Source organism: Myxocyprinus asiaticus, chromosome 32, assembly GCF_019703515.2.
Source record: "Myxocyprinus asiaticus isolate MX2 ecotype Aquarium Trade chromosome 32, UBuf_Myxa_2, whole genome shotgun sequence".
Taxonomy (NCBI): Eukaryota; Metazoa; Chordata; class Actinopteri; order Cypriniformes; family Catostomidae; genus Myxocyprinus; species Myxocyprinus asiaticus.
Genome location: NC_059375.1, coordinates 30,887,395 through 30,912,787, shown reverse-complemented (window position 1 = coordinate 30,912,787; position 25,393 = coordinate 30,887,395). Strand labels below are relative to the sequence as shown.

Sequence of the window (25,393 nt, the reverse complement as noted above, 5' to 3'; positions counted from 1 at the left end):
TCCTAATAAGGTTCTCAGTGAGTGTTTATGAGAGCTTGAACAATACAAAAACAGAACAGGTAGCTGCAGCCATTTTTGGATAATTTAGTTTTTAGAAAGCAGTGTCCTAGTGCACTACCACTGATAGGAGGTGTTTAAACCTGAAAACAATATTTTTACCTGACCTATGCAACTTTCATCCACAATGTCACACTGACCAGCAAAGGCAAATCTCATAGTCCACCTAGTGGCACTGTCTAATCTCACAACTGCATGTCCACTTTGCACAGGACAATTGTGTAGTCTTTAAAGTCTTAAGATGCTTCAGCAACACACATTTGCTTACAAGAATTTAGTACAGACATAATTATGTTTTTGTTCTCAGTGATTGGTATTATCAGGGAACAGATAGCAGCAATTGGTTCAAAGGTCACTCATGTGCTGTGAGCTGTTTTATTGGATCTGCGACCATGCCATCCTCCTCAGTCCTCCTGTTCCTTGCAGACCTGTGCAAGGTACTCTCTTTCAGGTCTTTTGCCTCCAGCTCCATCACCTAACTGACACAGCAGACTCCTGCAGTTTACCCAGGTACTAGACTGTTAAAAACTTGAACTTTAATCTTTAATTGTTGTATTACATGATATGCGTATAGCAATGCATATGCATTACATTATGCATGTCATTTGCAGTTGAACAGTTAAATGATGATTTTGCTGTACTGACATGACATTTATGATGTTATACATTTTAAATCAAAAGCAACAAATGAATAGGAAATTATATAAAAAAATAAAAAGAAAAGAAAATCTGAAGCCAGGATTTGAAGAGATGTTTTACATTTTACTAAATTTTTTATCATCCATGCAAAAATAGGTTTTGTATCCTTAGAGCATTTTCATTCATAAATCATCCATTAAATAACTTCTGCTGTTACATTGGTAAAGAAAGCTGGTGGTGAAACCTTTATTAGAATTATCTTGTGACGGTCAGACCTTTCAGTCAAATGGAAATGCTCTAAACAACAAAATGACACTGGAAAGAGTTACAAAACAATTGCCGAAGACTTTGGTCTGCATAAACCCATGGCTAGGCAGATAATGTGCTGACTGAGGAAATCCAGTAGCATTTGTACTTTTCTTAAGAATGGTTGTTCAACTAAAATGACTATATGTGTGTATAATACTGGAGGTCATGTAGAATCCTGGAGAAACAGAAAAGACTCTGCAGGCAGGGCTATAGCCACAGTATACACTGAGGGGGACAAGTCCCCTTCAATAATTCTGTTGCAGTCCATTATGTGCTGCTGTATAATTGTAATTAAGTTGTTGCAGGAATAACAATGAAACAAATGCTAGTGAGACAAACAGACCCAACAGCAGAGGAACAGTTCAAAGGATTTATTAACAGTAATAATGAGCAGTCACTGGATGTGATCTCCTACAGAGTGTGCATCGTAGTCGCGCAAGGGGAGATCTGTGAAAAGTGTGTTCTTTGGATGAGTGTGTGCGTTGTGAAAGTCAGTAACAGATTCGTAGAATCCTCCGTTGAAGCTTAGTGAGATGCAGAACAACGGCCAGCAGAGAAGCGCGAACTTAACTCCCGACACGCGGCCAGAGATGAGGTATCCTCCCTGGAACACTAGCTAACACACAGCAATACTGGAAGGCAACCACACAACCGACACGCAGGCAACCAGCTGATACACAAGATGGGACCAACTAGGCAGAGAGAGTGAGGTTAGTACTCAACATCAAACAGCAATCTACCAAGATACTGAGAACACAACGTGCTTAAGGAGGGAGTGAATTTGGGAAGAACAAGTGTTGCTTGGCATGCTAATCAATGGCATGATCAGCGTTCCCCTGGGAACAATCAGTGTTCCAATGGAAACGCCAATCAGGCATGCCGGCTGCGCCTGCGAGACACGAGGGTGCGAAAATGACAAAAACAGACAAACTTACTGGAGCCGAGACAGAACAGCACCAAGGGGCACCTCTTGGTGTCCCCGGCAGAATTACCTTGCCGGAGGTGAAACTGATCCATGAGGGTGTGGTCCAGGATGTCCCAAGCCAGGACCCAACATCTCTCCTCAGGTCCATAACCCTCCCAGTCAACCAGGTATTGGAACCCTCTGCCCCTCCGCATGATATCAAACAGTCTCCTGACCGTGTACACTGGAGAGCCATCAACAAGTTGGGATGGGTGTGGCGGGGTGTAATTCAGAATATAAAACAGGTTTGATTTTGGAGACGTGGAATACGGGGTGAATACGCTTAAGTTAAGGAGGTAGTTTGAGACTGACCACCACCAGAATTTTGACCTTGGCGATGGGAAACGGCCCAATAAACTTGGGACCAAGTTTAAGTGAGGGGAGTTGGAGGGGGATGTCTAAGGTCCTTAGTGGACAGCCAAACCTTCTGCCTGCACACGTAAGCTGGGGCCTTAGCCCGGTGCCAGTCTGCCGACCTCGAACTGACTTGCAGGATCGGGAGTAATGAGGATGGGAGCAGTAGAAAACCGCTCCTTTAATTTAAAACACGTGGCCTCAGCTCGCGAGGACCAACAAAAGTCTGTGCGTGTGGAGGTGAGGTCTATCAGAGGTGCGGCAAGCTGACTGTAGTTCCTAATAAACCTCCGATAAAAATTTGCGATCCCCAGAAACCTCTGCGATGCCTTTTGAGAATCTGGAATTGGCCAATCGGAGATGGCTTTAACCTTAGTCAGGTCCATGTGCACTCCTTTGAATGAAATGATGAACCCAAGGAACGACTGTGATAGACAAACACAAAACGATCAACCATGTCTCTAAGCACGTCCTTCACGAGCCCCTGGAAGACGGCGGGGGTGTTGACCAATCCGAAAGGCATAACCAAATATTTAAAGTGCCCCCTATGGGTGTTAAAAGCTGTCTTCCACTCATCCCCATTCCTAATCCGGACAAGGTGATAAGCATTGTGTAAGTCCAGCTTCATAGAGACGAACGCTCCCTGCAAGAGTTCGAAGGCTGAGGACATTAACGTTAAAGGATAGCGATTCTTCACTGTGATGTCATTCAGCCCCAAATAATCTATACAGGGTCTAAGCGAGCCATCTTTCTTCTCCACAAAGAACCCTGCCCCTGCCGGCGAAGAGGAAGGACGAATGAGACCGGCTGCCAGAGAATAATTGATATACCTGTTCATGGCCTCCCTCTCGGTAGCCGAGAGCGAATACAGAATACAGTGTCATGACGCAGGACCGGCTGAACACCGCCCTTAAGTCATGGTATGTCAACGGTACTCCGGATAAGTCCACCGGTTCATCCTGCAATGAAACACAAGACTGGACAGGGGAAACAGCAGAGTTAAGACAGTGCGACAAACAATAAGGACTCCAAGCAAGAACAGTGTTGGTTGACCAATCTATGTTTGGGTTGCGCATTACCAACCAAGGATGCCCCAACACTACCGCTGCCAACTGGATAAGGTAGAAGGACAACTGCTCTGTATGATTCCCAGAGACAAAGGTGACCGGCTTTGGGGATTGAGTGATGATGGACAGCGGCATGCCACTTGGGGTGTGGGCAGTGATGGGTCTTTCCAACTGGACCATAGGAAGTCGCCACTTAGAAGCCAATTCGAAATCCATAAAGTTCCCTTCAGCTCCAGAATCAACCAAGGTGGAAACCGTGTGACAGGCAGATCCATACTGCAGCCGGGCCAGGAGAAGTGTCCGAAGTCCAGGGGTGGGGGTTGTGCTCACCAGTAGCCCCTCTCCTACTGACAGAGAGATGATCAGAGGCAGCACAGTAAAAACACAGTCCATTAATGAGACATCGCTGTTTCTCCCTGCGTGAGATTTGAGTTCTAGCAACTTGCATAGGCTCAGTGTTGGGCCGTGATACTGGCGAGTTGGCTGGAGTGGCAGAACGTGTAGGATGACCAGCCGCCAGGGTAGGTGGAAAGCAGCGTCAAAGGTGGCGACAGCGTAGGGTCAGACGTTGATTGACTCGGATAGCCAAACCCACCAAGTCATCGAAACGCGGAGGCAAATCCAAAGAATAAATCTCGTACAGAATGTCGTCGGAAAGACCATGCAGAAATTGATCCCACGTAGCATGGTCATTCCACTCACAAGAAGCAGCTAGAGTGTGAAATTAAATCACATAATCTGATACTCGTCGATCTCCTTGAGACAGTCCAGATAAAACCCTCACTGCCTGCCAACCTTGAGCCGAGCAATCAAACTCTCGGCAGAGCTCCGTGGTAAAGGCATGATAGGAAGCGCAGCAGAGATGTCTGTTGTTCCACATGGCAGTGCCCCATTCACCAGCCCTTCCGGTGAGGAGTGTAATGACACAGGCCACCTTCATTGTATCTGAAGTGAAAGTGGAGGGCTGTAACGTGAAGAACAGGAAACATTGCGGAAGGAATGCACTGCAGGATTCAGCCTCACCTGGGGGAAAAAAAATGAGGGACAACTTGAGGACAGTAAATCATTTTGTGTATTTTATTTTTGCTAGCCAGCTGACACAGTCATGTCATTTTACAGATAAATCAGTGATTAAAAGAAATTAAAGTGATATTTGTCTTTTCTTTGATACAGCACAAAAAAGAAAGAAAAGATGACTGAAACTTGCTAGCAGTGCAGACAGTGTTTGTCCTGTACTGTGTGAACTTAAAAAACCAAAAATTATCACATTTTTGTCACATTTAAAAAACTTTAACACATTTAAAGCGTTTATTCAGAAAATTAGTGCATTTACCGCATTTTCTATTTTAAAGGACCGAGGACACCTGCAACCCCCCACCCCCAAAATGGTTTGGTCCCCCCAGTGTTCAAGACATGGTTACGGTCTTGTCTGCAGGCATCTGTTGGACTATAGCATTGTATCTTGCATTATGGGGTTGGGGTTACATCATAAGTATTTCACAGCTTTTTGCAAAAAATTTTTTTATCTGTCTATAGCACAAATATCAAAAGTTATTTTCATAATAACTGGCTCTGATATTCCTAAATAGGCTTTGACAACTAGGCATATATTGAAGAACAGGATTTCAGCTGTAGAGTATTTTTCATAAAATTGCATTTCTTCTAATCTGATCAGTGTAAAAACAGCACAGAAATCTAATTACAGTGACCTTAAACTTCCTGAAAATTCACCTGCAGAGATATGGTCACATGGGAGAAAATAAATATTTTTTAATAGCTCAAACTAACCCTTTCATTTTACTCCAGATATTTTCTGATCAATGTTTAGGTTTCTTTCTTTTTTTTTCCCAGCAGCCCCAACAGAGCCTATACGACATGGAGTTCTTGTTTGAGTTCCTTTTCACCCCACTGTCCACCTCAGGGCTGGTCTTTCTGTTTAGTCTTGCAGCAATAGCCCTGCTCCATCTCAACACTAGGCCCAAACCACTGCAGCCACCCACAGACCTCAACCGTCAGAGTGTGGGCATAGCGGTGAGTGCTTTTGCTGTTATCCCTTAAATACATGGGAATTTCACCAAACACTTTTACATATTCAGGTCTTTACACAAATGGATCTACAAAATGCCCAGATAGTGTGTCAAATTTTCAAAATATTTTCAAGACAATTAGAAAATAATAGAATAAAATATATTTTGACAGATTTTGATGTTTAACTTTATATATATATATATATATATATATATATATATATATATATATAATTTATATATATAAATGTATATATATTTTATAAATCAGGACAAATCTAGAAAAGGATTAATTACTTTCACACTGAAATTTCATGAGACGAAACAGGCACTAATTGAGTCTAAATAGATGCACAACTTACATAATTTCAGTAATACACCCAAATGACATACATACATTCATGTGCTGTACTTGCTTTAGTTTACTTCCGTGTTGTTTCTTCATCAAATAGCAATGTCAAATATAAATCAAGTCAATCACTGAAACAACAGCACGTATAATATGTATGTGTACACCCATATGGAGTACTGATATATCACCATTGCTGTTAATTCAATGTTGCACAAAAAATCAACATGATATAGTATTTATTTGTATGAATATAGTACTCATTTCTCTTGTAATAAATAAAGAAATAGATATCCTGTGATAGTAAACTTATGTAGATATCAAATAATCATAAAAATACAATTTATGGAAGTGCAAAAAAAACAAAACAAAAAAAAACAAAAGAAAGAAAGAAAGAAAAAGAAAAGACACTTTTAAATACCTAGGGTCTCTAATGACCCTATACACTTTTGGTACTTAAAACTATATATATATTTTGTTGCAATACTGGCATTATTTTACAGAGTTTACAGAGACAGTAAATTAGTAAAGTTTGAATTCGTCTGGTCATGTGATCTCATGTGATTTCCCCCCAGTATGTAATATAAGTAAAATGACTGGGCCACTGATATAACTGGTATCTGTATCTCATGCAAGTCTATGTAATTTGAAACATATTTTGCAAAAGTACCATTTAATCTTTAGGGGTACAACGTTTTCACATTGTTTCTTAGTGCACCAGCCATAATCATTTTAGCAGATTACATTATCTGTTACATTATCGGTCGAAAGATCAGTACATCTACATCTAGATCTAGATAAACAGTTAAAAAGTTACTTGTTATAACTTGATATAACTTGTGCAATTACAAAAAAATTTAACTTATGCTGCTTTCGAAGGTAACACATAGCCTGTATACATTTAGTGTGAAGGTATTCTGAGAAAATATGATACAGTAGTGCCATATATTCACCATATATTTGCAAAGTGCTCTTTGTATGAAACAGAATAAATAAATTATAGATCCAATTTTAAAATGCAATAAATGCAACTGTATGTACTGTACAATATATGTAGAGTAATTAGATGATGTGCCAGACAGTGCAAGGCTCTGAATGCTGTCAGGAGTGTTTTATTGTCCAATTCATGTGCCCTAAAGCAAAAATATTATTTTGATAATAATCATTACTTTTTGTTTCTTTTTATGGTTCTACATTTCTGGCAGTACTTAATAGTTTATAGTTTAATATATCACTGGCAATTTTTTACAGGCAGGAGCTAGAAAATCAGCACTCATGAAAGATGACAACTTGATATCGTACTTGCATGAGGATGCAAAAACTCTGTATGAGGTTTTCCAAAGAGGACTACGTGTCTCAGGTAAGAGGACACGTGCATCGTGCATTTGATTTGATATCGACTCATGATGTGACTCAGTATCACATGACTGGTCTAAGAGAAATTTATTCTCTACCATGCAGGAAATGGACCATGTTTGGGGTACAGAAAGAAAGGGCAACCATATCAGTGGCTGAAATATAAACAGGTATTTGTACTAATCACAGACAGAATCTTGAGCTCAAAACTAATGAGGGAGGACAACTGAAGTCTTTTTGTTCCAATCCTTGCCTCTGGTTGTCTCAGGTTTCCGACAGAGCGGAATTCCTGGGGTCCGGGCTTCTTCATCGTGGTCTAAAGCCATCACAAGAATCATTCATTGGCATCTTCTCCCAGAACCGACCAGAGGTGAGACAATAAGTCTATCTAGCTGTCAATCAAAATGTACAATATAATGCCAAACAACACAGAAAATATTGTACGAAGGACACTAATCAGATAACAAAAAGAGAGCTAATTACATGGACTATTTAAAGAGATGTGTCTTAGTGAATTGGTGTACATTTTGAGTTATGTTCCTGCAGCTAAATTGCTTGAGCATAAAACAATGCCAAGATCATGGATTTGATTCCCAGGGAGCACAGACTGATTAAATGTAGGCTATACCCTGAATACAGTGTAAGTCACTTTGGATAAAATCATCTGCTAAATGCATAAATGAAAATGTACATATACCAATCTTTCTGTCCTCAATTCAGTGGATTATCTCTGAGCTGGCCTGCTATACTTATTCCATGGTGGCGGTACCTCTTTATGACACCTTGGGACCTGAGGCTCTTGTGTTCATCATTAATAGAGGTAATTAAGCCTGCTCGTTTGGATGCTTCATTAGAGGTGTTGGTGAGAGCAGCTTTAGGAATAACACCTGCTGAACTCCATTGACTTATAATCCTTCCACTCTTCAGAGAAATATGGCTTTATTGTTTTAGTTTTCCCCAGTGACCTCGCTATCACAACCTTCAGAGTTCAAAACAATGATGCATTGCTTGGCTTTGTACAGTTGTAAAGTTGTTCTATTACCATGAGAAGCATTGTATTTATAAAGGTGCTGTTGTGTGTAATTTTTGTGCTAAAAACGTTCTCCTATCTCATCTTTATGTGGATAAATAACTATAAGAAAGACATTCATAGGTCGAATTACAGAATAGTGTAAATTATATGGCTCTGTGGCGCTTTCACAATGTTGCTTAACATGTCAAGCTCAACCAATGGTGTGAGTTTGGGGCAGGACCTGTTTACAGAACAATAGCAGACAGAGGGAGTGTTTAGGAACCCTGTTTGAAATTTCTTTTTTTATAATTCTGTTTGGTGCTGTTATTGGAACAAAGATTGCTTACTAAAATATAAGTTCCTTTAATTTTATCTTTAATAAAATGCTATTATTCTTACTACTTATACATTCATGTTCTTACCTTTATATTTGCTGTATTATTCCTCTATTAAAAGTGTACAATACAAGTTAAGATCAATATACAGCATTTGTGGCATAATGTTGATGTCCCTCCTTTAAAAAAAAATAAATAAAATCTGGGTTATAGTGAGGCACTTACAGTGAAAGTGAATGTGGAGATTTATAGTAAAAAAAAAAAAAAAAGGACTTGCCCATCATATCACTTCTGAAGATATGTATTAAAACACTGGAGTCATATGGATTACTTTTATGCTGCATTTATGTGCTTTTTGGACCTTCAAAGATCTGGCCACCATTCACTTGCAGTGTATGGACCTGCTGAGCTGAGATCTTTTTTCTAAAAATTCATACACATCAGGGATGGCATAAGGGTGAGAAATGATGAGAAAATGTTCATTTTTGGGTGAACTATCCCTTTAATGTGGATGTTTTTATGAAATTATAAGCTTCACATTTCTAACTGTCAACCCTCCAGAAATTGTCCCCATTCACTCCCATTGTAAGTGCCTAATTCTTGCTTTTTTTTTTATTTTTTAAAGAAAAAGATGGACAAGTCATAATGACTTTTTGTAATAATCAACATTATACCACAATTGCTGTTGATTGAACTTAATTTGTATTAAACCCGGAATATTCCTTTAAGCCCATTTTCAATATTTATCCTACAGTGATTTTGTACTTTATCTGATTTTAAAGTATATTATATTTGTACATCTCTGCAGCAAAGATATCCACAGTACTGTGTGATAAACACGATAAAGCAGAAACTTTGTTGGCTAACTGTGAGAAAGGTCTCTCGCCTGTGTTGAAAACTATCATCCTCATTGACCCCTTTGACACTGCATTGACTGAGAGAGGATCTAAGAGTGGAGTAGACATTCTGTCACTGAAGGATATAGAGGTACTTTGATAGTTCTCACTGATACTAAAATAATACTAAATAATAAAACAATGATGCAAATATTTAAGGCTCAGATGTCTTGTACCATTTCAACAGAATATATTTCCAAAAAATATGTATTTTTTTTTTCAGGCCTTGGGGAAAGACAACCTTCACAAGCCAGTTGTAAGTAATGGATTTTAAGGAATAGTTCACCCAAAAATGAAACATTTTAATTCTGTTATTATTTACTCACTTTAATGTCATCCCCATGTCATTTACAAACACTATATTCCAAGACTTCTGAAGTTATATTATGACTTTGTGTGACAAACAGACAAAATATAAGCAATTATTCACAGAAAATCATCCCTTACCAAGAAGATTTATTTAGCAAATATTATTTAAAGTATATGTGTTATTTTTCCAGCCTCCAAAGCCAAAGGACTTAAGCATTATTTGCTTTACAAGTGGAACCACTGGTAAGTCTAATGCAGTGTCTTCTATTCTATTATATGACATTAAGAAACACTGTAGACTACATTTATAGCTCTGAAACCAGTGTTTATAGAGTAGCACGGTGTGTACTACAGTAGGTATCCAACCAGAATGACCCCTACTATCACGGGGTTTAACGTGGCGGTAAAACTTTAAATTCTCACATGTGAGACTTGTTCTCAAAATCACCGCCAGGATGTGCAAAGGGACACTTTTGGCACCATTGTTTAGTGTGAAGAAAGTGAGTTATTATGATTAGCATTGTTAATATTATTTGTATCGTATTTTTTACATTTTGATATGAAGGCGATTTAACAATGCAAAATGAATGGCAGCATTAAAGTTATAGCTTAGTTAGCTCTTGAATTGGTATATAGAAAAAAATGCTAGAATGTCAGCCTTTTGCACTTAATGAAAACTGTTGCTTCATGGATATTAGTTAATTAATTATTTTCCTGAAAATCAAAATGAAAATACCACGTGAACATTCATAAATTGATTTGTTAGCCTTATTGAAAACAACAACAATGCATTTAATCAATGGTGTTAACCCGTGTTATAATTGACCCAGCTAGTCTGCAGTGGTAGACTAATAAAGAGTGGTTCAACTGAAACCCCGTTCACAAGCGTAATGAAATATATATTTGCTTATTTCGTTGTTTTTAAATTATATATGTATGTGTTTAAGCTCTCATTTTAGTATTTTCTGCTTCAGGGGATCCAAAGGGAGCCATGCTAACCCATGAAAATGTAGTTGCAGATGCAGCCGGTGTGCTTCAGAGCTTTGAGGTGCTGTATGTCAGTGTGATGGCTACATGATTTTGCAGACTCTGTAGAGTGAGTGTAGGTTTTAATGGTGGATGTCAAACCCCTATTTCTACAGAATGTCTTTGTACCCATTCCAACTGACGTGTCCATCTCGTTTTTGCCCCTGGCACACATGTTTGAGAGAGTTGTACAGGTAAGGCTTTCTCTCATATCTGATGAAACATTACTGAAGATCTTTCTAATTTTTAATGACATATGCTAGAATGCTTAGATGGATTACTTGTACAGTCACTGAAGAAGCACATTGAAGTGCTTGTTTTTATGTTTGTATTCAGACAGTGATGTACGGTGCTGGGGGAAGAGTTGGGTTTTTTCAAGGTGATATCAGACTTCTACCAGATGACATGAAAGCCCTGCAGCCCACTATATTCCCAGTGGTTCCACGTCTTTTGAATCGTATTTATGACAAGGTATGAAAGTACAAACAGAGTCACAGTCACATACAAAGTCAGCATTATTTTTAAGATACACTTTTCAATTTCATAACAAAATTCCATCAAAACAAATGGTGTAATTTTTAACAAAATGAAATGATACTTAAAATTTTTATTTTTTATTATACTTTTTTGTCAAAGATTACTCAATTTAATGTGATGGAATTTTGTTATGAAATTGAAATGTGAATTTTTTTTTAACTTCATATATTTATGTATTATTTACTTTAAGAAGCAGTTTTCTTGAGTTTATGGTTCACACTGAACATTTAAATGTTTTAAAATGTACAGTAAAATATGTATGTATAAAGTATAAATTTATGTATAAAGCAAAAAACAAAAAACAAAAAACAAAAAAACATTCATACATTTAAACCAAAGGAAATCAGATAAATGTACATAAAAATTTACTATTTTTTTTCAAGAGTTACAATACGCATTTCAAGATTTACGCATTTCAATTTCATAATCTTTAATAAAATTAAGTGAAAAAAATCTTAGATATTATTAATTTTATTTGTTTAATTTAGTTAAAGGATCAAAAAAATTAATTTTATGGAAACTGTTATGAAATTGAAATGTGTAAATCATAAAAATAGGCTTTTTATTATTTTATTTTATTTATTTATTTTTAGTTTTTGGCATTATGATCCTAAGAGATCTGACAGTAAAAGGAAGGACTTTCCTTTTTTGGACATGTTTTCCAGAACATTAAAGCACTGTAGGAAGTAGACTAAAGTTTAAACGATTGTTTGCACAAAAGTGAAAAATCCGAACAAACCAGTTCACCAAAATGAATCGGAGTTTCCTATGATTTGTATAAGAATATGTTTGATTCTTATATTTGCATAGTGTGTTTATATGCATGAACGCTTTGGGAAAATATTGAAATTCTGGGACGATCCTGGAAAATCATGGAAGGGTGGCAACCCTATGCTAAGGTGGTTGACAGGGCTTTGTTATATTATTGCTAAAGCGTTCTGAGTGTTTTTTAGCGTGTTTCTACGTGGTTGCTAGGTGGTTCTAGGGTGTTCAGGGTGGTTGCTAAGTGGTTATTTATAGGCCCAAGTTATTCAACCCCAAGTCTCTATAATATTCTGGTCTGTATATATGACTTAAGTGGAAGTCTATTTATTTTGTTTCAGAAGTCTAATCACTTTGAAAAGCAATACCACAGATCTCCTCAACAAGCCGTATTATTTCAGGTGTCATTAATGTGAGAAATGCGCCTAGATTTCTTAACCCTAAGTATGAGCAAGCATAGGCCTAATATTGCCTAGTAGCAACTACCACTATTGACGTGAATTTCTGTTGTCCTGATTTTCTATTTATTTTGTTACATTGTTATATATACTCTTGTCTGTATTATTTGTTACTTACAGTATTAGGATGCTCCTATTCAAGTCTTTCATTGTCCCCTTTCTACTACTTTCTGCTGCTCAGGTCCAGAGTGGAGCCCAGACCCCTTTTAAAAAATGGCTTCTGAACTTTGCCATTGAAAGGAAACATTTAGAGGTGAAGCAGGGCATCATACGGAATGACAGCTTATGGGACAAACTCATCTTCCACAAAGTGCAGGTATCTACAACAGATCCGATGGGAGGATCTTTGAATTTATATGAGGCTTTGTTTTTCTCCTCAGAGAAAAGAGTGTAGTTCAAGCGAACAAGATGGTTTTGATGGTAATAATGTTTGATTGACTATACTGTGTGTTCCTGTGAGGTGGTTCTAGAAGCATTTTAACTGTCTTCAACAGGAATCTCTGGGGGGTCGTGTGAGGGTGATCGTAACAGGTGCTGCTCCCATCTCTCCCTCTGTGCTTAGCTTTCTGAGGGCATGCCTCGGGTGCCAAGTAAGAAAAAAACTGTGCTTCTGGTCCCACTTTCATACCTGATGGGAATAAGAGACCAAAAATATGAACTAATGAATAAATGAACTTTGTCTTGAGAGAGCCATGTTCGGATTTTGGATTCTATGTTAAAAGTCAGCAATATTGAATATACAGTATAGGCCTGCTAGAGGTTTCTTAAAGGGGTCATATCAAAAAGAAATGTTTCTTGATCTTTTGAGATAAAAGAGTTCATTGTATGAAAACATACTGTAACTTTCAGAACTCATAACCCTCTCCCAAGTGAAAAAAAGATCATTTATGGAAACTAAGTTGGAAATGGCCCAAAACTGGCTGAAAAAATGTGTGAATCACCTACTGATGATTGTACTTCCAATGTCACAAATTAGTTTATTTTTAATCGGGTCCCTGATCTGTAGATGTTGGAAACACAGGCAACAAAATATATTTATAAATATATATTATTATAAATGATAATAAATAGGCCTAAATTTGAATATAATACTGTATGTATATATATATATACACACAAATTCCAAATACATTTTTTTTCATTTAGAGCATTTATTTGCAGAAAATGACAACTGGTCAAAATGACAAAAAAGATGCAGTGTTTTCAGACCTCGAATAATGCAAAGAAAACAAGTCCAGCCCCCTTAGGCCTTAGGGCCCACTCCAGGAGAGGCATGGCTGCTTCCTGGGCCCTGTTTCAGGGAGTCTCTCTGCAAGACATTTGTTCAGCTGCATGTTGGGCTTCCCCCCACACTTTTATCAGATACTACTGACTTGATGTCACCAGAACCCCAGTAGCACATGTGGTTTTGGGTGTGGGTTCTTCATAATGGGTTCACCCATAACCCTTTCCCCATCTCATTGTGTACGTGTCACCCCATAGGTTTTGCATCAAGCACTTTGCACGGCCTCTTCTCCCTTCTTTGTAATGCGTATGTATTATAGAGCCTGCTAATATTATATAGGATGTGTCAGGCACCACCTTTAATTAGGAGAACATCCTTTTTGGCTGACAGCATCTCCCTGTGAGTGTATAGGGCAATCGGGGAGTTGTCCATATCTTCTCATAGGTGGATCTCGAACACGAGATGATGAAAGGGAATGATAGGTTACCCATTCTGTAACCCCAGTTCTCTGAAACATCGAGTGGAGAGATCCACCAAGCTTGCCCCGCTTGCTTCACGAGAAGCGAATATGCTCACTGAGGAAAGTAGCGTGTACAGGTCCTTTTATGCCTTCATATAGGGGCAAGGCCTTACAGCGGCACTGGACACACGCTGCTGTCTGTGAAGCCAGACTTGGGTGCAATTGGATGCTTCTGCAGAGGTCAGGTGCGTCTGCCCTTCCCATAGATGGATCACTCCACTCAATGTTTCAGAGAACTGGGGTTACAGAATAGGTAACCTATCATTTTCTTTGCATTATTCAAGGTCTGAAAACACTGAAATTTTGCAGTGGTCTCTTAATTTTTTCCAGAGTTGTATATATATATATATATATATATATATATATATATATATATATATATATATATATATATTTATTTTTTTACAAAAATGCATAAAATGCTTTTAAATGCATTTTTTTTTTTTTTTTTTTTAATTGTTTCTCCATATTTGTCCATTTCCCCAGCATTCATTTTCCTACATTTAAAAGTAGGTGCCTGATGTCGGGTTAACCCCGGGTTCACACATCCTCGTGAGCGGGGCGGTGTCATTGGACGTTCACATTGGCTGCATCTCTTCCGCGAGAAACAGCAGCGCCTCCGCGCAGAAAATAAAGTTATCTATGGGGTCCTACGCCAGATTTTTTCTTAAATAAGGGTCATAATAAGCTGAGGTTATTGCTGCTTCAAGGGCAACAGCGGGCAGTCACGTGCACTTCATCTTTACCAGCACACTTGGTTGTGATTGGTTAATGTTGTGTACACCTACATAAACAGAATGGCAAAAGGTCCGGCAGTTTATTAATTCTTTCCTTTATTAAGTAATTTTTTTGAGTTTACTGGGATGCTTCTGGGACACGTCACCTCGCGACTCACGCTTGCAGTGTAAACAGTGTCATCTGTTAATATGGGCTCCAAAACGAAAACGCGCCGCTCACGCCCCACTCACGGAGGATGTGTGAATCTGTCTTGAACCCAGCGTTAGGCGCTTACTTTTAAATGAAGGAAAATGAATGCGTGAAAATGGTGTGGTGTCACAGTGACCCAGAGCTGACCCTTTTGTCCCTGGCCTGCTTTCCAGATATTTGAGGCATATGGCCAGACAGAGTGCACTGCTGCCTGCACTTTCTCCATACCTGGCGACTGGAGAGCTGGTGAGTTCCTGTGATTGATAATAACCTTTTTGTCATATAACACTATGCACTGACTTCAGTTTATCTACTCTTGATTTCAGGACACGTTGGCATTCCTGTTTCTTGTAATTTTGTCAAACTTGTTGATGTTGAGGAAATGAATTACTTTGCATCCAATGGTGAAGGGGAGGTAATGAAACATAATTTTAAAAACCTTATAACAAAATGTCCTTACAACTTCTTATAGCTTTGGTGTTTTTTTTTTTTTTTTTTTTTCAGGTTTGCGTAAAAGGAAATAATGTGTTCCTCGGATACCTCAATGACCCAGAAAAGACAGCAGAGGCTTTGGACAAAGACGGATGGCTGCACACTGGAGATATTGGCAAATGGCTGCCTGTGAGATCCTTCTTTTAGAATGCAATATTGCAACATTTACGTTTGTATTCATTTTCATATTAGACACTTTTTTTTAATAATGCAACTTGGATGGAAAGAAATGTGTAGACCTTTTGTGCTATGATATGAGGAGGTAGCCAACATTACAAACTGAGGACAAGATCAAAACCTCAAAATCCCAAAATACCAAGTGACAGTATATGATTAAAAAACCTAAGTGATCTTTAAATACGAGAACTCTAGACTGCTATCATATGGTTAGCTAACCAGACTAATCACTAATCCCTCTAGTGCATGTAAAACTGTATAGCAAGTTTAAAGTCATGATTTGTGTTCAATTTACCAGAGTGGAGTCTTAAAGATTATCGACAGAAAGAAAAATATCTTCAAACTGGCCCAAGGCGAGTACATTGCACCGGAAAAGATTGAAAATGTTTACATCCGGAGTGCTCCAGTTGCCCAGGTGTTTGTGCATGGTGACAGTTTACAGGTAAACTATATTCTCAATTTGCCTTTATACCTCAAATCCACTGGTACTACAAAAAATTCGCAAGTGCCATTATCATTGCATTGTGTTCTCTTAATTTATGTTGCATTTCTGAGTGAGTCAACATGAAAGAATGCCTAATATGAAATCAGTTACATATTTAAGTTTATTTTTATGTAATATTTCCGATATTATGTGTTTAGTCCTACTTGGTGGCCATAGTGGTGCCAGACCCTGAGGTTTTACCGGGTTTTGCCGAAAAGCTGGGAGTGAAAGGTTCATTTGAGGAGCTCTGTAAAAATCAGGTGTGTGATTACTGTATATAATTATAAAATATAAACATGCATGATGTAAGTGCTAAAGATTCAGCCTAAGGAATATATGTTTACTTCCATCCCAAAGCGTAAGTTTACTTGTGTATTTTGTCTAAAATAATTCTACATACCTGTACACATATTACGTTAATGCTCAATAATCTGTTTTTAACTTTTGCAGGAAATTAAGAAAGCAATCATCTATGACCTAATCAAGCTAGGACGTGAAGCAGGGTTGAAGTCATTTGAACAAGTAAGTAATTTTATAATACATTAGGCTATTTTGGGGCGACTGTCACTATGAAAACTTTGCTATCTATAGGCCATTTGTAGCGTGTAGTTGAAAATCACATGAAATAATCCTGGAAAATACAGCCTGTAAAGGTAGACACGCACATTACAAAGGCCTGCAGATTGAATACGTTATTCTGTTAAAAGAACAGAAAATGTTTTTCTTTCAATTTACTTTGTTGTGTTTTTATTTCCTAAAGGTAAAAGATCTGTACCTGCATCCTGATATGTTCACCATAGAAAACGGCCTCCTCACTCCAACACTGAAAGCCAAAAGGGCTAATCTCACCAAATTCTTCAAAGATCAGATTGACAGACTTTATGCAAACATGTAGAACAATAAGAGGAGAATTTTATATATATATATATCCAGCTTCTGTGAACAGTTGACTCTTGATAAAGGGCCAGTTTATTCTATGGACACAACAGAATTTTGGGATATTGTGTGGTGTGGGTCCCTAGTTCACATATTTATCATACTGAGTATTGTCTTTGTTAAATGTTTTTCTATACTCCATCAAAGGTTAAATATTTTTACCTCCTGGAGAGAGGTAGCATTGTACTGTACTAACCTTCGCTAAATTAAATATTCTATACAATTTATACCCTAGAAACTTTCCTATTATCAGCCAAATAGACATTCATCCTTGCTCTGGATATGTAATTATCAAAAGCAAAAACATCCATAATTTACATATAAAGCACAGAGGGATGGTGTGTGGAGTGAAAAGTAATTTTGTTGTAAAAAAAAAAAAAAAAAAAAGTACAAATAAAATAGAGATTATTGTACAGAGCATGGTTGTTTATTTGACCAGTGAGGTTGACTTCAGTTTTACAAAAAAAGTCATCAAAAATAAAATGAAATAGTTTTTTCCACTATACAAACAATTAAGATAATTTGCATGACAAAAACCTTGTTACAACTAGTGAAAGGCTTTGCATAATCAGTGTAGCATCAAAGACAGAGAGAGCAAGCAAGAGAGAAAGGAATAAAGAAAGAAAGAGAGAAATGTTTCAAGTAAACATCTTAATAATACCTAATACAGAACATAATGCCATATGCCCCTGATTGCATTAAAAAAAAAAAAAATCAATTTCTCTGCCAGCTGTTCTTTGGAAATAAAATGTTATATTACAGAAGTTTACAGAAGTTAACTTTGGGGTGCCAGCCCTGCTAAACAAAACAGCTTAAACCAGCCCAAAATTCCTCTACTAACCAGGGGCCGGATTCATGAAATAGTTCTTCAGAAAAAAAAGATAAGAACTTTCTTAAGAAGTTTTTTGGGAATACAAAATATTCGTAGAAATTAAAGAAGAAAATGGTAGTTAAGAAGAATTTTCTTCTTAAGAACGTTTTGTGAATCCGGTCCCAGCAAACCAGCTTAGGCTGGTTTTAAGCTGTTTTTGTTCCAGCAGGGTTTATCTGTTGGTTTTGCCACCGATTTGTCAACACTTAGCGCTGGTGCTATTGAACAGCATTACAAAAGAATTAGACATGACACAATACACTTTAGAAATTTGCATCACTGCTGGGTTAAAAATGCATGGCCCTAATATTAGGTCCTCTGTTTAAAATGAACAGTGAAATGTACAATTCTGCACTATTGTTCTTTTTTTTCTTCACTTGTCGAATCATTCGCCGAGTCATAGTGACACTTCTCAACACATCGTCGTGGGAACCATCCTCTAATACGAACTCCAGCTAGAACAGGGAAAGGAATCATATTACACATATATACTTTAATAAAGAGTAGGGTACAACGGGGCTTAAGACAAACCTTAGGGAAAATGGCACCCCTTTTTTTTTCTGGTCACAAAGTGTAAAATATAGGGCACCCCAAAGTTAACTTCTGTAAACTTCTTTAATATAACATTTTATTTCCAAAGAACAGCTGCCAGAGAGATTGAGTTTTATAAAAATGCAATCAGGTGCGTATGGCATCATTTTCTGTTTTAGGGATATTATCCCCGTTGTACCCTATTATTGAAGTCTTTCATCTTACAACAAATTCTTGAGACATTTTGCAAATTTTACCTTTTGCCTGTTCCTCTTTCAAAACTTTATCTCCATACATCCACCACCTGTTGATTAACAAGAATGCATGCTCATTTACACAACATGCAAATGATAGCAGTTAAACAGTAAATAAGAGCAGCTGGCCTAATAGAATGTAGGGTGAATAAAACGTTATATATATATATATATATATATATATATATACCAACTGTCTATGACTAAAAATGCCAGAAAAGTGGCTCACTTTGTTCCCCTTGTAGCAAAGATGGTTTCCCCCTTTGTGAGTTTAATCCTGGGCTCCTCTGTACATGGTGTCCTAAAGAAAGTGTTTAGCCCCTTCGCCAGTGGGCAACAAGCCCCATTGAAGTCCTCCACAACTCTGTATTCCACCTGCAAAGATTAAGTTTTTCATTTGAACTCTTCTTTTGTATACACTGTCCTCTAGTGTTTGAAGGAGGTTACAACAATACTCACACTTCGCTGACGTTTATCATGTTTTTGCTTCAGCTGCTCAATCTGATGGAAGGGAAACAGAAATATCATTACCAATTGAGCTACAGAGCTGTATTTATCTGTTATATAATACTTAAGGATTATCATAAGAGAAAATATGCAGAAACATTAGTACTTACGGTTAGAGTATACTGGTGACACTTTTCATGTACAGGCCATTCGATTCCATCTCCCACGGGGGTACCAGACCAGGTAAACACCTGTTTAAAGTTCTCCCATCGGCTGCCCAGGTCATAGGGGAAGATAAACTCTTCACCTGTTTGGTAGTACTGGATTCTGTCTTTGGCCTGGGAAAACGTTGATTCTTGCTTTAATGTAATAAAACCCACATGATCTACTGACGTCAGCGTGGGCAACACTGTGGTTTTACAAATAACCTCTACAAGAACTCAGCTAGTCACACAGAATTGTAAAACAGCGTGTCTTTGAGATTACTACTCAATTAAACAGATTGAGCGCTTATACCCGTGCATGAACATCCCCAAAATCTATAGAATTACAAAAACATTTTAAAAAAGTACCTTTAAAAAATTACTAAATTACATAAATTAAAATGCATAAATGATACATTACTGAAATAACTATACACTGATTTTAGATATTAAGTTGCTTTGACTCTGGTCAGATAAAAATGACTGGAACTGCTTTCAATCCTTATGACAATAATGGGGTGTTTGGTGAAGCATGATTTTGGCTGTTTCCATCAAAAATAATTTCAGCGCCTCTACGTGTCACTAAGTAGATGTTGATGACACCAAGTGCTCATAATTCAAGAAAGCCTTTAAAAGAGAACTCTTCAAAGTCAGTTGCTGGAGTGTATTAGATTAGGAAAGGGATACTGGATCAGGTCACTTCCTTTAGCAGATAAGCGTAGCGAAAACTTAAACAAGCTTACTTTCTCATCAATCCATACTTCTATTGAAGTTTTGTTTCGAAGAATCACCTTCATCTAAAAGAAAAGAGAAAACTGCTGATAAACCAATCACAGTGACATCCTTTAATGCTGTTACAAGCAAACTATGCAACACTTAGACGTTAGTAAGGTCCAAGCACCTATGCTAGCTGACAAAAAACATTGAAAATATATTGGATCTTTATAATAGTTTTTAGGGGACAAAATGTTTTGCCAGCTGAAAGGTCAACGCATGTGTATGCAAAAGTATTTAACAGGCTGTACTTCTATCCCTCACAGCCGTGTTTTAATTAGTGTCAAGTCAAATATGACATGTACTCTGACTAAAGGTTTCTAGGAGTCTCAAAGGATGTTCTACCTGTATAAAAAACAGCATGCCGACAGCAATTGTGGTACCCAGCGCCAATCCCAATGCGAAGAGAGTGGCTGCGAACGCTGCAATGCTGAAAGGCATAATGGGATGGTGGATGTGCCGAGCAGCGCTAATGTCAATCTTCACTGTGCTCCACCCAAATGAGATCTAAAGCCAAGATAGCGGGACAGAACATAACCACAACAACCATTAGTAAAGAGTCCTAGTATTAGAAATGACTGAACATTTCAGCAAAATCTAATTTTAGCCATTTCAAAGCAAAGTGAATGTAGTGAGGACACAATCATTGATATATCTGGCATACACTATATGGCCAAAAGTTTGTGGACACCATATGTGCTGATGAACCTTCAATTTCAAAACCATAGGCATCAATTTCCCCCTTTGGTGCAACAACAACTTCCACTCTTCTGGGAAGGCTTTCCACTATACTGTATGTAGTGACATGGCTGCAGGGATTTGCTCCCATTCAGACACAAGTGCAACACTGAGGTCCGAAGGTCCCACTGATGTTGGGCAATGGTGCCTGGCTTTCAGTTGGCGTTCCAATTCACCCCAAAGGTGTTCAGTGGGGTTCAGGTCTGGGCTTTGTGCAGGCCAGTCAATTTCTTCCACATCAGACACAGTAAACCATTTCTTTACGGACTTTGCTTTGTGCACAGGGGCATTGTCATGCTGGAATAGAAAAGGGCTCTCCCCAAACTGTTGCATTAAAGTTGGAAGCACAGAATGCCCTAGAATGCCTTTGTTTGGAGTAGAATTATGATTCATCTTCACTGATATTAACGGAGTAACCAAACTCTTTAATTAGAAGGGGGTGTCCACATAATTTTGGCCATATAGTGTATTTACATTGTATGCAAGCACAGAGAATCACAATAATGATAACATTTGTTTTTATCCAAAGTGAAAATGCTACATCTACTACATATTATTATAAATAATTACAATAGAACTAACAAGAACAAAGTGTAATTATAAGTAGCACCACAAAATAATTAAAGGAACAGGTCACCCAAAAATGAAAATTCTCTCATCATTTACTCATCCTCATGCCATCCCAGATGTGTATGACTTTCTTTATTCTAAAGAACACAAATATTTTTAGAAGAATATCTCAACTCTGTAGGTCCATACAATGCAAGTGGTTGGTGGCCAGCACTTCAAAGCTCCATAAAGCACATAAAGGCAGCATAGAAGAAATCCATAAGACTCCAGTGGTATTAATCCATATTTTACGAAGCTTTCCAATTGGTTTTGGGTGAGAACGGACCATGATTTCAAGCTTTATTACACTTCCTAGCGCCATCTAGTGCTCTGTGCATACATCAAGCAGTAGGAAGCTTTATTGAGGCTGAAATCATGATCGTGCCTATCTGCAAAGGCAAGATGGACAGTGAAAAAGGACTAACATTTTGGTCTGTTCTCACCTAAAATGATTACATAATTTCAGAAGACATGGATTAAACCACTGGAGTTGTATGGATTATTTCTATTCTGCCTTTATGTGCTTTTTAGAGCTTGAAAATTTGGTCACCATTCACTTGAATTGTATGGTACTACAGAGCTGAGATATTCTTCTAAAAATCTTTGTTTGTGTTCAGCAGAAGAAAGAAAGTCATACACATCTATTATGGCTTCAGGGATTAGTAAATGATGAGAGAATCTTCATTTTTGGCTGAACTATTCCTTTAAATACATGTCACTCATTAAATTGACTCAGTACACAGTAAAATGATGTTTGACAACAGTAGAAATAAAAGCTGTATTAACAGGGAACTAAATGATCACCAGAATAATACTCACCCTATCATAGAGTTGAGAGTACATGGTCATGACAAAGATAAATGCAGCATGTATACAGCCCAGAGGAGCAAGCAGAAGGAAGCTGGTGAAGTAGGCATGATTCAAGTGACCACAGCAGTTGTTGATCCAAGGACAATGATGATCCATTTTCATCACACACCTGGAGATGTGGGAAATAAACGTAAATTTTTTTTTTTTGTTTTTTTTGTTTTAAATAAACCACAAAAAGTTTTTTGTTTTTTTTTGGTTAATGATGCATAGCATAAACGACTTCTTAAAACATATCCATATTAATTTCTGTCATGGGGTGGAGGGGGGGGGGCGGGGGGGGTTTCAGTCAGATCTAGGCCTACCTGTTACACTTCCGACAGTGATGTGACCTAGGAGCTTTATAACCTTGGCACAATCTACAGAACTGTAAGTACATTATGTCTTGTTGCTTTTCCTGTTAGAAAACACAAACAACATAAGTGATATTAGACAAATGCTGAAAGAAAACAGAGCATAACACAAAAGGTTAGATATAACACACATGTTTAAAGCTGAAGTGTGCATCACTAATGAAACTGCGAAAATACTTATTGTTTGCAAACAGGTTTCCCTAACTCTCCCCCCGTCTGCCACTGGTCGACAAACAGAGGACCCTGCCCCAAACTCTCACCATTGGTTGGATCCAATGTTGCTGTTCAGGGCTGGTTGGGATGCACTTTGTGGAAATCAACATACAAATGCATTACTTACATTTGTCTCTATAAATTAAGCTAGAACTGGAGATCGTATTTTAACATCGAAAAAATTACACACTTCTGCTTTAAAGATCCTTGCACAACCTTCTCAAAACACCCCAAAACACAGTTAATCTTCCTTACCGGATTCCACTCTAGAGGAATATACCCAGGGCCCACAAACATGGCATTAAAGTAGTTGTAAAGAATGAGGACAGTCCAGTTAATGAGCATAATGAAGTTGATGCTGCCTCCAGTGGTGTCCAGTGGCCAGTACCAGATAATGGAGTCCAGTACAGCCATGGAGGAGCACACACCGATGACTGTCAGTGCGATGATAGGACCCCAGTGAAAAAGCCTCTTGACCTCATGGAGGTTCTCAAACACAATTATAGCAGATAGTATGTTCATGGTTTAGTAGTATTGCAACGTCTTTAAGTTCCCCAAAGTAACTGATCACGTAGTCAGGCGTGCGGTCTGTGTTTACTGCAATGAATTAACCATAATCTTCTCCGAAACAACCAACGATCGGCTACGTCACCAGTCACAGGGGCCAGCCGTTTCCTAGAGTTACAGGCTCTGTCAGCGTGTAGCATCCTTCCGTAATAAGCCTCTGATTGCTCTATTCTCGAGCTGAAGCCGAGCCATCCATCTGAGAAAAAAAAAAGACAGAAAAAAATGAAAATTCTCACATCATTTACTGACCCTCATGTCACCCCAGATATGTGTGACTTTCTTTCTTCTTCTTAACATAAATGAAGATTTTTAGAAGAATATCTCAGCTCTGTAGGTGAATGCAAGTGAATGGTGGACAAAACTTTGAAGGTCCAAAAAGCACACAAATGCAGCATAAAAATTATCCATACAACTCCATTGAATTTCAGAAGTGATATGATAGATGTGGGTGAGAAACAGATCAATATTTATGTCCTTTTTTACTATAAAGTCTCCTCCCTGAGCAGTGGATGGCGATATGCACAAAGAATGCGAATTGCCAAAAACAAAAGAAAAATGTGAAAGTGAAAGTAGAGATTTATAGTAAAACAGGACTTAAAGGTGCACTCAGTAATTTTTTCCTTATTAAAAAGTTTAACTCCTAAAGACATGAATTGTAGTTTTGCAATAGATGTAGGAAATCATGACCACTCACATTAAAATTAAGACTCCAGTCATATCAGCAACCTTATAAAAGTTGTTTTATTCTACATGGAGAGGGTCCGCACATGGGGGCTGCCATGTTAGAATCACATGACCAGCCGAATACTACTCACATAATCTCAGTAACCATCCTGTTATTTGACACTTTCACTCATTGATTAAAGTAATAATGGTTGACTGTGAATACTACATTTCTACAATGGCATCTGAAAATGAAAACTATTGATTTTAAATTATACTGCATCCAAGCCGCTAGGTGTCAGTGTCCAAAAGATACTGAGTGCACCTTTAAATATTGATATTCTTCTCACCCACACCTATTTTATACCTTCTGAAGACATGGATTAAACCACTGGAGTCTACATAATCCATAGCATGGGTTTAAATGTCCTGATCTGTTTCATAACACTGTCTGTATCTGAGACTGGCGGTGATATAGATAACAAACAAACAAATACATGAACAGATCTTTAAATATTAAATGCTGTGCAGGTCCAGAAGACACAGGAACTCTATCCTGTTGCTGTCAGGCTGCATGACTCTTTTACTCATCATAATTTTCAAGTGCAATCTGATTCTACATCTTAAATTCAATCCAATATATTGTTGTATAATACATGAGACAATCGTGCCTAACTGTAGAAATGGCCTTTATCTCTACAGTTAGTAAGTGATCACGCCAAATTAATGTTAGACTATTATTACTGACGCATGCACTGAAAAAGGCCCTGTTTACTAATAGAGACATTATTGCAATGCTGTAATTATCTTTAACGTAACTGTAGCCGTGTATATATAGCTGTGTGGTAAATAAAGACTGTTTTGTAAATGAAAATTTAATCATTACCGCATACCTCCTCGAGACTTCCTTCCTCGTGTCTTCTCCGGCGATCAGTTTCAAAGAAAAAACTGCCCAGATTTAACAGCCACGCCAATGATAGTGTATCAATCAAAATATGTTTTGTCGAGAACGATAATGCAATAACAACCGCAAATGACACCACGTCGGAACCATTTACAGGAAGGGACCGACAAATAAATCCAGT

General features: G+C 37.9%; 2 protein-coding genes across 3 annotated transcripts; one reads left to right on the top strand and one right to left on the bottom strand.

Moving 5' to 3' along the window:
• The first annotated feature begins 473 nt into the window (after window positions 1–473).
• Window positions 474–17,554, top strand: LOC127422943 (long-chain-fatty-acid--CoA ligase 5-like). Its single transcript, XM_051666843.1, has 21 exons — window positions 474–567; window positions 5,242–5,421; window positions 7,018–7,126; window positions 7,228–7,292; window positions 7,391–7,492; window positions 7,843–7,942; window positions 9,278–9,456; window positions 9,589–9,621; window positions 9,866–9,917; window positions 10,649–10,722; window positions 10,817–10,894; window positions 11,037–11,171; window positions 12,639–12,773; window positions 12,952–13,047; window positions 15,303–15,375; window positions 15,456–15,544; window positions 15,634–15,750; window positions 16,097–16,240; window positions 16,441–16,542; window positions 16,733–16,804; window positions 17,043–17,554. The coding sequence occupies exons 2-21, from the start codon at window positions 5,266–5,268 to the stop codon at window positions 17,175–17,177; spliced, it is 2,046 nt and encodes a 681-aa protein (XP_051522803.1). The 5' UTR covers window positions 474–567; window positions 5,242–5,265; the 3' UTR covers window positions 17,178–17,554.
• Window positions 17,555–17,623: 69 nt separating this feature from the next.
• Window positions 17,624–25,386, bottom strand: LOC127422944 (palmitoyltransferase ZDHHC6). Of its 2 annotated transcripts, none has more exons than XM_051666845.1 (11): window positions 25,195–25,386; window positions 23,334–23,841; window positions 22,818–22,909; window positions 22,465–22,624; window positions 20,644–20,805; window positions 20,268–20,321; window positions 19,492–19,659; window positions 19,334–19,375; window positions 19,104–19,249; window positions 18,878–18,924; window positions 17,624–18,544 (listed from the first exon to the last, which is right to left on the bottom strand). In XM_051666845.1, exons 2-11 carry the CDS (start codon window positions 23,598–23,600, stop codon window positions 18,444–18,446), a joined length of 1,239 nt encoding a protein of 412 aa, XP_051522805.1. In that variant the 5' UTR covers window positions 23,601–23,841; window positions 25,195–25,386; the 3' UTR covers window positions 17,624–18,443. The 2 variants fall into 2 exon arrangements, with proteins under 2 accessions (XP_051522805.1, XP_051522804.1); XM_051666844.1 differs by having other exon boundaries at window positions 25,202–25,386.
• Window positions 25,387–25,393: the final 7 nt, after the last annotated feature.